General features: G+C 36.8%; 1 protein-coding gene across 3 annotated transcripts in view; it reads right to left on the bottom strand.

Moving 5' to 3' along the window:
• The window catches only part of LOC150089360 (E3 ubiquitin-protein ligase arih1-like), a 269,746-nt gene that overhangs the window by 99,607 nt on the left and 157,135 nt on the right, over positions 1–13,004 (bottom strand). For all 3 annotated transcript variants that reach the window (XM_090368540.1, XM_090368542.1, XM_090368541.1), the window contains one exon: positions 9,084–9,198. In XM_090368540.1, the coding sequence (XP_090224666.1) occupies positions 9,084–9,198 (115 nt within the window). The remainder of the gene's footprint in view (positions 1–9,083; positions 9,199–13,004) is intronic.

Below are 13,004 nucleotides of genomic sequence, written 5' to 3'. Positions count from 1 at the left end.
TCGTAAGAGCAACCCTTTGTTCCACTCACCAATCTCTGTCCTTCTCTATGCTTGTTCCAGCAGCTCTACATCCTTCTATAAATGAGGCCTCCAGACCTGTATACAATACTCAAGGTGTGGCCGGACCATTGCCTTATACAAGGGGATAATCACCTCCTTATCCCTGTTAGAAAAATTCCTGTATATCATTGACAAGACACCATGAGCTACTCTATTTCACTGTCTGTACTGCTCAGAAAACTTCATATCTGACTGCACAATTACCCACAGATCTTTTTCATTCTCCACTACACTGAGTGTGGTGCCACACAGTTGATATGTTACTCTGGGGTTACTGTTATCCATATACAGTACTTTAAATTTGTCAATGTTTCAGCAACCACCTCTCAGCCCATTTGCTGAATTTTTCTGAATCCCATTGCAGAAGCATACTGCCATTAATAACCCTGCCGACCTTTGTATCGTCTGCAAACTTGGACATTAAGTCTGATATACCTTTATCAATATCATTGATAAATGCAGAAAACAACAATCGGCCCAACACTGAACCTGGGAGACTCCACTAATAACATTAGCCCACAAAGAGCAGTGTCCATTGATTACCACTCTCTGTCTTCTCCCACTCAACCATCCCTTTATCCATAGCAGCAATTTGCCCTTAATGCCATACTGCTCCAATTTGTATAGTAGTCTTCCATGTGCAACAGTATCAAAAGCTTTCCTAAAATCCAAGTTTAGGTAGTTTCCGACTTTGAGTTAATTCATTTCTAGCGCGCGCACACACACGCACGCACGCACGCACACACACACACACTCGTAAAGTGACAACTCATAAAGGGGGAATTTATTTCCCATAGATGTAATGTTAAAAACAGTTATTATGTTCTCAATAATGAAATTTATTCATAGTAATGTTAAATAAAGGTCAACAAAACAATAGTTTATGCTTAAACAATGATTTATTTATCCAAAGAAACAAAAACATAGCTTTCAAAATCAAGCAAATGAAAATAATAAAGGAATTATTTATGTTATACAAATGTTAAAGAATGCTTATTCTTTATCATCATTGATTAAATGCACATTCATTGTTGATCTGGCACTTAGTTTGTTGCAAGCACAAGAAGTAGTCTTCTTCGGAAATGCTTCAAGAGTCGTTTGTTTCCAAGACAGTTATCTCTTTTTTTATAAATTTCACGATAGCTTGCATAAGCATTTTATTAAATCTGTAGCAACTTTTCTAGTGTGCTTGAAATATGAATCTTGTGACTTGAAAAATCTCAATTGCTTTTTCTGTGTTAAAAAAGCTTCTTTGAGAGCTCCTTGAGAGAGTGAAGGAACGAACAGGAGTTTCAGCTGTTAAATCTTCTTCTTCCTCAGCTTCGTCACAATTTACCATTTCAAGGAGGTTTTTGTGAGCTCTACAATGTGTTTGAAGCAAATCAGTGACGTCAGCTGAAAGCGCAAGCTGCAATTAGTTAGCAATATTATCGACGGCTTCTGCTTCATTTTGTATGATCACTGCTGGTTCTTGAAATCTTTCAAAATGATCAATAAGCTGATGACTGAGTTTATTCCAAATACCATGTTTTTATCTGTAATTTTGTCCCAGGCTCATTTTATTATTCTGATTGCAATTAAAATATGAACTTCTTTAAGAGTTGGACCTTCCTCCTTATTTCTACCTGAACAAATAAAAGCATGAACAGTAGTAATGTATTATATAGCTACAAGCGTGATTTTAAATGCCGTATTTATGAAAATTTAGCAGTGATTTATAGCAAATTAATGTTCATATTTTCGATTCTGTCAATACTTGATATTTGGAAAAAAAAAAAAAATCATAAGCCTGGGAACTCTTAAAGCGAGAACTGTTTTGTTTGTTTGTTTGTTATTTGGTTTTTAGGAGCATTAGCAACTAAGGCCATATTGCTCTGGGGGAATATGCGGTGGTCATTTCCTGACCTTTCCGCATCCTCCGTATTTGGTGGTCACGGGCTCGAACCCCGGTCTAATCAAGAAGCGTGTGCTACACACTGCTGCTCCTGACCATTTTTTTTTTTTTTTTTTTTTTGCATCCAGTTCCTTTGTGACTACATCATAGTATCCAATCAAATTGGTCAGACAAGACTTCCCTTTAACAAGCCCTTGCTATGTCTGAACTATAACTGCCGTCTTGTCTTGATGATCCTGCAGTGCTCCTTTAACCAGTGCCTCCATTAATCATTAATTTTCCTGGAACAGAAGTTAAACTAACAGGTCTGTAATTACTCATGTCACCCTTTGACCTACCCTTTGTGAATTGGGGACACATTTGTACATCTCCAGTCCTAGGAAGCTCTCATAATTATGGCTAAGGATTTGCTTACTTCCCTTGCTGCTGCCTTTAATATAACTGGATAGATCCCATCCACCCCATGTGCTTTTCTTATGTTTAACTTCAACATTTTCTCCTCCACTTTACTCTCAGTTATTACAAAATCATTTAGCTCCATGCCAGAGTTTGATAGAATTCTGGCATTCCCCTCCCTTAATATATACTTATGTGAATGGAATGTAGATGCAAAATATTCATTCAGTTTGTCAGCTACCTCAGCAGGTTTCATCAACAATCGAACTGTCGATGTCAAGCGGAACAATCTGATTCTTCTTTCTGGAGTTTATGTAAATAAAGAACTCTGCTGGTTTTTTTTTTGCATCTTTTGCCAAAGATTTCTCTTAATCCACATTGGCCTGCTAACCTCCTTTTTGACTTGATTACAGACTAGCTTATATTTATCCCATGCATTTTTATTCTCTACCATGATTCTCATTAGTTCATCTGACATCCATTTGGGCCTAAACCTTGAACAATATTTCTTATTTAGTATGAAAAGCCTAGTAGCTTCCAAGATTAATTCTTTGAACTAGCTGCACTCGGCGTAACATATGACATCAGCATCATATCTTAAAGCCACACATTTATTTATTCATAAATTTCATTATAAACACAATTAAAAATTTCATTCTTCTCAGATAACACTCAATGAGTCCATTGATCTAACTCTTGAGAGACGAACATATAGTTGCCTGTGACTGAATACAGGTTTTGGAAGGTATAAGCATATTCTTTCAAAAGGTTGTCGCTGTGAATCATTGAAAATGCTAAACATATAGGAAACTGTCTTCTTTTGAATTTGAAAGGCATATTTGTATCAGATGGAATAAGAGGTATTTGTGGTATGAGAACGGCATCTAAGTTCAATCCATCTATTACGCGAGCCCCTACAATGATGTGTCTTTGTTCTATTCGGAAATTCTTCAGGGTATGCCAGATCCTCATTTGAATCATCGCTTGCTACAGTATCCACAATTTCAGTCACTTCTCTGGGAATGCGGTCTAACGCTTTGTTGTTCAGTTCCAAAGAATCCTCATTTATAACACTTAGTATTGCTCTGTTTGTTTGAGAATTTTTTAGGCACATCAGCATCTATGGCCATAGTGCACCAATTGCTCTGCCTTTGAGTTGCTGAGCTGTAACAGTGTTGAAGTTAATGTCACCACAGAGTTGTTCTACAGGGTCTTGTGCATTTGAAAAACAGGCTGTAAGCAAACTTATAGTTGCACAACTTCTTCCATTACCTATTTCTAATAGCCAGTCTAAAAATTCCTTCTAGTTTGCTATTGTTCACATATTATGTGTAAGTTTTAGTACATTGAATCTGGTCCATAGCCTATGTTTCTTTATACAACTGGCAACTGTTAGAGATCTTGAGCCTCACAGAATCATTGGTAGGACTTGCCTGAAGTCTCTACCTAGCAGTAGAACTTTCCCTCCAAAAGACTTGTCTAATCCTGGCAGATCGTGCAGTAGTCGTTTCTACTGCTTGAAATGGGTGAAAATGAATCATTGGTGATTTGTCCCACACTATCAATTTTGATTGCAGAAGTGCATTAGCTTCCTGTGTTCAGCTTTAAATTGCATGTTGAAGTCACATTCAGAAGCAGAGCTATCTTGAATGTAGAGTTCTGCCGCCTGCTAACAGAGTTGCTACAATACCTGTAGATGCAACTGGAGTAACACTATCTCCCTTGCCTCATATGGTGTGTAGTATAGTTGAGTAAAGAAATGTTTTTCCAGTTCCAGCCGGACCAGCTTAAAAAAAAAAAAAAAGTTATGATTAGTGTTTGACTAATTGTATATAGCGTCAAGAATAATGTCAAATGCCATTTTTTGTTTGTTGTTAAATTTCTGTATTTGTGATCGCTTTGGTTTGTGCTTCCAAAACATCAAAGGATTGCAAATGCAGAGGTGCTGTCTTCATTTCAACAGCTAATAGATGCACTTTTCAAAGGCTCAGACCATTATTTTTCAACATTTTGTTTATTTCTGCAAGAGCATTGAGAGGGCCAGTTTCTTCAGAATAATGTCTTATGAAATCTTCACTCATGCCCTGCTTATGTCTTTCCCATAGTTCAGGTACATCTTCTGGTTCTCCAAATCCACATATCATTGCAAACAGTAACTGTATATAACTTGGTGTACATACCTTGATTGCCTTGGAAAGTGTGTTGTGCCATATCCTGTCTCCTTTCAAAAGTCCATGTTCTCTGCAAGCTTGCTGAAATGTTTCACAGAGTTGTCCATTGACTGTTCGCAAATTCTCAAAACCTGTAACTCTTTTAAGAAGCACGTGTAGATAGTAGCACTTGCTGTCTTGAACGCTTACAACAAGCATACGTCCAATAAAAAGATCTCCACATTTTGTCTACGTTTCCATCTGCCTGATTTTTTCTCAAATACATAGCACTTTGGTATCTCTGCGTAATTTAATAGTGTTGCCGTTAACATTCTCTTCTGCTGTATCTATGAACTCTTTCGGAAATCCCTTACTGGATACACTTTTTTATGCACGGAGATTGCACATTGAGTGCGCTGCAGGGACCATGTATCATGCACTTTGTGATGTTTTCAAACAACCTTGGATTTGTTTTTAAGCATGGTAGCTCTGCACCTACAACTCTGTCAATGTCATCCTTTCTGCGTATTTTAGAATCTGTAGACAGAGTAAGGAGTATGTGTGCAAGTGGTAGTCCACGCTTCTGGAACTCTATCACGTAGATGAAGGCTATCATAGTAGCAAAAATATTCCACTTGAGAATGTCATCAAGCAGTTCTGCAAGTTTTATTTTGAACACTCTCACAGTTATGTCTGGTCTGTGTTTGGGTCATTGCTTCCCTTCCATTGCATTCACAATCTCAGGCCAGGCAGGATTGCAAGTAAATGTAATGAATAGATCAGGTCTCCCAAACTTTCGTACAATTGCCATTGCATCTCGATAGTTTTGTTGCATGTACCCTAGGCTGCCTTGATATTTGGAAAAAGAAAAAAAAATCATAAGCCCGGGAACTCTTAAAGTGAGAACTGTTTTGTTTGTTTGTTATTTGGTTTTTCGAATCGAAGGCAGATTACCATCTTCCCTGCTCTCAAATTTTGGTTCTGAGCTCTTGCATCTACTGCATCCAATAGTCCACGGTACATTTCCACTTTATGATCTTTTCTGATTATGGCATAAATAGTTTAATCTAGATCCTTCAGTCTTCACATATGTGTCTAAAATGTATTGCTGAAATAATTTCACACTGCTATGAATTAGGCTAAAACCAGGTCTCAAAGCAAGAAATTGTAACTGTGTTACTCTAACACGTTTTGCGGTTCTTCTCTCTTCTGCATGTTGTAGTTCCTGGTGCCAACCACTCTCTCTGCACAGAAATAACAACGGATACACCACAGGGCCTCCATTCTTGTTTAGCGGTGATATAGTTCTACAGTAGTCACCTGTGGGATATATGGATATGTCTCTATTTTCATGTGGCTCCTCATCTTCATCCAACAAATATTGCAGCAACCTTCGGTTTGGATGTAGGTGCATTATATAGCCTCTTATCTAAATCTGGGTCTAATATAAATACCATGTGCACATTCATTGTGGGATCGTGCCTGGGTTATTTGATGCATTTGACTCAACAAATGGGTTAACTTGTCACAGCATCTCGTCTAATTGTTGCATTGCTTCAGATACACACCCTTAGTCTGATTGTTTTAGGCCATTTTGTTGTTGCTTCAGCAGAATCGAAAACAAAGTTGTCCATATCCTAGCTTATTTGCCTCATTTGGATATAGCGGTGAGACCAAATGGTAAATCTGGCAATTTATTCTAAAACAGTAAGGACCATTTCCAGGTGATGATTTAATATCTGCGCCCAGTGATGCGAATGGCAATACTGAGTTGTACTCTCATATATGTTCTCTGTAGTTATTTGCTTCATGTGTATTAGTAGTAGTGGCATGTGATGCAAGAAAGCAGTGTATGAGCTTATTCAGCATTAGACAAAAAAAAAAAAAAATATCACACAACCATTCCCTCTAAATGTTTGTCCAGTTCCTCAAATTTATTCAACCTATCAACTTCCACAAAGACAGATGGAAGTTTGTTCCAGCAATTAACCACCCGCTGGCTAAAGGCAAATTTCCACACATCTATTCTACATCTGTCTTTCCTTAATTTGAATTTATGCCCCCTTAGGTTCGTAATCAACAAGTGGAAGAATCCCATCAGAATTCAGCATGATTCAAGGCTTTATACACCTCAATCAGATCACCATGCAGGTGCCTAGTCTCCAGCCATTGCAATTTGCAGAAATTAAGCCCCTCTTGGTAAGAGGATATAGCAGTGAGACCAAATTGGTGAGGGGAATTAATCCCTTCATTCCCCTCACCAATCTTGTTGACCTTCTCTGTACACGCTCAAGCAAATCTACATCCTTTCTAAAATGAGGCCTCCAGACCTGTACTCAAGACGTGGCCCGACCATTGCCTTATACAGAGGGACAATCACCTCCTTTTCCCTGCTAGCAAAATTTCTATATACCATTGACAAAATCCCATGACCTGCCCTGGCAGCCTGTCTACATTGCTCAGAAAACTCCATATCTGACTGCACAATTACTCACAGGTCTTTTTCATTTTCTACCACCTTAAGTGTAGCACCAAACAGTTGGTATGTTTCTCTGGGGTTACTTCTACCCATATGCAGTACTTTGCATTTGTCAAGGTTAAACTTCAGTTGTCACTTCTCAGGCCATCTGCCCAAATTTTCTAGATCCTGTTGCAGTAGCACACTGCCATTAACAACCCTGCCAACCTTTGTATCATCTGCAAACTTCGACACTAAGCCTGATATACCTTCATCAATATCATTGAAAAATATATTAAACAACAGTGGACCCAACACTGAACCCTGTGGGACTCCACTAATAACGTTAGTCCACAAAGAGCAGCACTCACTGATTACCACACTGTCTTCTCCCACTCAACCATTCTTTTATCCATTGTAGCAATTTACCCTTAATACTATTCTGCTCCAATTTGTACAGTAGTCTTGCATGCACAACAGTGTCAAAAGCTTTCCTGAAATCCAGCTCTGTAAGCAACTTACAGCTTATTCCCTGTAAGCAGCTCTCGTAATAGAGTAGGTGTCTCAGACAGTGGGTCGAGTGAAACCTTTCCATCATGACAGCATTTAGTGTATTTAATTCATGTTCCCAATATCTTGCATTGCAATACTTGCAGTTGTAAAACATTTCCTATTACATATTTCATACTCTTCCACATTAATTACAGATTGTTGATTATTCACATCCGGTACTTCTATTTGATTAGTCCTACAGTGTTTCACCTGTCTTCTAATTTCCAATCTTGCTATTCTTTCTTCAGTGTTTTCTGTCTGTCTTTGTACTCGTAGAGTCTTGTTTCTGTCTCGTAGATCTCGCCTCTAATATTTCATTAGCATTTATTCTATAGTTTCTTAAATTTCTTATATACTGTTCAGCCATTTTTATACTTCTTAAAACTTAAATTGATTATGTTAATAAGTTCGGCTTTTTTTCTGAGTAACACATAATGGTTTATTAAAATTGAAGAGAGATAAAATAAACAGTTAAAAATAGCAGTTACCTTTCAGGTGTAGGTTTCCTTTCTTTAGTTGAAAAATGTTAATACAAAAATTAATAAAGAATGCCTGGTATGGTGGTCATGCGATGTGAACCACGTGAATGGGTGCTGGCAACAATTAGCAGTTGGTGCCAGCTGCTAATTGTTGAGTGGCATATGTAATATTTTATTTATAAGATTTTATATATATAGATGCTTCCCATTTAGAATTTGCTGTTGGTAATATCATCAGTTAGTCCCACAGTATAAATATACACATTTAAAACAAATTACCATAATCAAACAACACATGATACATATCAAAATTACACAATCCAATTACACAATCTTTCTTTTCTTTCAGTTCCCTACCAATAATCTATTGGAAATAGCTGTATTATTTCTATTAAATAATTTATAACTCAAATGCAAATTCTACTCTGCAATTTCTGATATTTTAGAAAGTAGCAGAAATTAAGGGAAACCATGTCAATTATTTTAAATATAAACTGAAATGCAATGAATTTAAAATTAAATATATATTTTTGATAGCACTAAATAAAATTATAATTTTATTTAGTGTTTGGAAAATTTAGTGTTTTTCCAATTTTATTGGAAAATATTGTATTAACAATTTTTACCAATAAAATTATTACAATTTTATTTTGTACTTTTATGAATCAGAAAAATTATAATTACTAAATAACATTATTACAATTTTATTTAGTAATTATAATTTTTCCAACTCATAAAAGTTTTCATTATGTAGTATCAGAGCTTTCAGTTTCATTTAATTCAGACAAATTAAAAAAATGAACCTATACAAACTGAATGTTAAGTTTTTCCTGTCTGCAATATTTATTCTATAATTTTTTTATAAAAGAGAATTTCCACATTTTCTGTCATGCAAAAATGTTGTGGGCATATAGAGCATGCCTGAAATTTTATAAATGCTGAAGAAATAGTAATATTTATAGTTAAAAACTAAGAATTTTTCCTATTTGAATCATTAACATTTAAATTCAACAAGAGTAACTGCTAAGTTGATGACATTTGTGTGTGGGTTTTTTTTTTTTTTTTTAATATTTTTTAAGGAATAGTTACCCTACTTTTGTATTTGCAGAAATCCAATTAGATGTTGCACTGTCATCATCACATTTCTTTAACCATTTTTTTAATAGCTGGCATTTTACAGGATCATGCCAATTTTTTCCACATGCAAAACTAAAAATAGAAATAATTGTTTGAACTTTATAAATATGAAACAACGTAATGTTATATATAAATGTAAGACTAATCAAATTAAACAGTTTTGAGTAAAAACAGTATTAAATTTGTTTTTTATTACAGTTTTAAAAACTGACAACTGCAATACAAATTTATCAATTACCCTTCTAAACACCTTTATGATTCACAACAGAACAGGTAGTGCCATAACAGCCAATCTAAGTAGAACAAGCAGGAGAACAGTGTGGCAACAAACTACTAGCATTTATGCTAGTTTTCAATTACTCATTCAGAGTAATAGTGAATTTTGACCTTGAATTGTTAGATGTCTCACTGTATACACTACCTGATTTACCCAAACAATATTATAAATACCCGACTGCATAATAGATGCAATGGTTACAACTTTATCACTGCGCCATACCATCAAATTCATGTGTGCAGTGGTGGATTACCCATTAAGGCAATGAGGCATGTGCATAGGGGCCCCAGGCTTTGGGGGGGGGGCCCAAACCAAGACATTTTCTTATAGTGTTCTAAAATAGATTGTTTTTAGTAAACATTATAAAAATCTTGATTAATTTAAGCGAAAATTTAAGCAAAAAATTCAAAAGTACAAAATTTCATTTATTTGCCACCTAACTTTTATTTTTTATTCTTTTTTTTTATTATTATTATTATTTGGGGGGCCCCAAATATAATTTGCCTAGGGGTCCCCAACTATCCTTAATCCGCCACTGCATGTGCAGTTCCAGTCCAAGTGGCAGATTTCCATTGCCATTAACATTTTAAAAGAAGACAAGTGTTTGGGTCCTTCGCAGAGAATTTTAGCAGCAAGAATGGTGGATTGAGTTATTTCATGGAATTCTGAAATTGTAAAAATGGTAATGTACATCATTGTTAACAAATGGGACTATTTTTAAAGAGATGGAATACGAAAGAGGAAGAAGTGCAATAATATTTGCTGATGCAAATTGAGGCAGTGTTAGTTGGACTGGAAACACGTTAGTCTTGGGAGGATGCCCACACTAATAATTCAATTGTTGTTGTTATTTGGTTTTTAGGAGCATTAACAACTAAAGCCATATTGCTCCAGGGATATGCGGTGGTCATTCCCTAATCTTTCTGCACCCTCCATATTTGGTGGTCACGGGCTCGGGCTTGAACCCCGGTCTAATCAAGAAGCGGGTGCTACGCACTGCTGCTCCTGCCCACAGAGGTGCCACCTAATAATTCAAAGACATTTATATAAGAAAAGATTAAATTGATTCTTGCATCGCTTCTACTATGACATGCAGTAGCCTGAAAAAAGCAGGAGAGGTGAGCAGGATAAAAAGGCCTGATGGGGAAGCTGGGTAAGAGTTATTAAAAACATACAGGCACAAGTTTTTTTGCTTATACATCAATGCTATGAGTACAGCAAATAAACAATGAGCTAAAGTACTGGTGAAGTCATCAGATTATAAGTATAACAGAAACATCTGCAGACTAAATTAACAAATACAGGGTCAACGTTGAAAACAAGTAGCGAATTATGGTTATTTTTGAAAGCATCTGCAATTCTGACCAGACATGAGGGACCATATGATGAGACCACTGTCAATAAATTTGGCCCTGGAAGGCTTGTGGAGTAGAATTTTTCTCGTGGTTTGCACTTGTTAATAGGAGAGAGTGCTCCTACAGGGATGGCATACACTTAAATATAAAGGGTGCAAGAATATTTGCTGATGCTATTGAAGCATTGTTAGGTGTGTCAGAAAACTACAAGCTTTGGGGGGAGGAGACTCGCAGACTAACAGATAAACAGTAGCCACAGGCAGAGACAAAAGTGATTCTTGCATTGTGATTGATTGCAAAAGTGATTCTTGCTACTATTGGAATGAGCAGCAGCCTGGAAAGCGAGGTGCCAGGGATTTCAAGGACTACTGGGAGTCATCATGGAACAAGTAAATACATGGGCAGTATTAGGGTAAGTAAGAATAAGTAAGAATAAGAACAGGTGCAGGTATACTTGCATATACAACAATGGGTGTATAAAGCCTTGGATGGTTTGAGCATGCTCAATGCTAATGGGATTCTTCCTCTTGCTCAGAATAATTGCCTGAGAGGGCATAAATTCAAATTGAGGAAGGACAGTTGTAGGATGGATGTGTGGAAGTTTGCCTTTAGCCAGTGGGTGGTTGATTGCTGGAACAAACTTCCATCTGTTGCTGAGAAAGTTGATAGCTTAAATAGATTCAAGGCAGAACTAGAAAAACATTTGGAGTGAGTGGATGGGTGAAATAAGGGTTTATTTTTTTGGCTGATGCTATATAGGCTTGCTTTCTTGCATCATGTGCCTTTGCTAATGCTAGGAGTGAATATTTGCATGTACAACAAAATAAATAAATTCTATGAATTTGAAATGCTGGTCAAGACATCAAATGCAGATACTGTTGGGATATCAGAGAATTTGAATTTGGGGAGTACAATGTGTACAGAAAGAATAGACAGGATAAGAAGGGAAGAGGGATTATGCTGTTAGTTAAGAAACAAATGATATCTAAGGCAGTGCATCCAGTTGACATGGGTGGACAGTGCAATGTTGGTTTGGTGTGGCATTAGCACTAGGAAACCAAAAATGGTTAGTGTGTTATAGTGTGGCCTAATGACTCTGATGAGTACAACGAATCACTATGCAGAGAATTAGAGTGGACCAGTATATCAGAATGTCTTATAATGAGGCATTTTAACTTTCCAAGTATTAACTGGAACTTGTGGTTGGTCACTCGCACACTAGCAAGACTTTGTGGATTTAATAATCACTGCTGATAATCAGATCAAGAGTATTACTTCTTGTGGTTGCCTCTCGAACATGCCGCTATAGAAAACAATCTATAGCGGCATGTTCGAGAGGCAACCACAAGAAGTAATACTCTTGATCTGATTATCAGCAGTGATTATTCTTGCATTAAGAATCTGCAGATAAAGGAAACATTAGGTGCCAGTGATCACAGTGTAACGATGTGGGATTTACGTAAAGATGTAACTCCCATCAGGGGTAAAGGGAACAGTTTTTGCTTTCGTAAAGGAGACTACAGTGGTCTCAGACAGATTTTAAATTCTATACAGTGGGACTAACTGATTATATTGCCAACAGCAAATTCTAAATTGGAAGCATTCAAGGAATTAATCTGGGAAGCTATTAGGCTTTTCATGCCAACTAAGAAATACTGTTCAAGGTTGAAGGTATATCAGGTTTAAATGTCCAAGTTTGCAGATGATATGAAGGTTGGCAGGGTTATTAATGACAGTAAAGACAGTTGCTACTGCAACACGATCTAGAAAAGTTTGGCAGATAGGCTGAATGGTGGCAAATGAAGTTTAACATTGACAAATGCAAAATATTGAGTATGGGTAGCAGTAACCACAGAGTAACATACCAACTGTGCAGTACTATGCTCAGGGTAATCGAGAATGAAAAATACTGGGGGGTAATTGTGCAGTCAGACATGAAATTCTCTGAGCAGTGCAGACATCAGGACAGCACATGGGGTTTTGTCAATGATATGCAGAAACTCTGCCAGCAGGGATAAGGAGGTGATTTTCCCTATTTATAAAGCCATGGTTAAGCCTCATTTTAGGAAGGATGTAGAGCTGCTGGAACAAGTATAAAGAAGGGCAACAAGATTGGTGTTGGCCCATTTTAATTTTCTCTTACTAAGAAAGGATTAAGTTCTACATATTTCAGTGTCCGAAGACAGCACCTACAAGGTGATATGATTGAGGTGTATAAAGCCCTGAATGGTTTGAGCAAGCTCAAT

Source organism: Mastigoproctus giganteus, chromosome 2 (assembly GCF_048544385.1).
Source record: "Mastigoproctus giganteus isolate SK-2022 chromosome 2, ASM4854438v1, whole genome shotgun sequence".
NCBI lineage: Eukaryota > Metazoa > Arthropoda > Arachnida > Uropygi > Thelyphonidae > Mastigoproctus > Mastigoproctus giganteus.
This window is presented reverse-complemented; position numbering and strand designations above follow the sequence as displayed.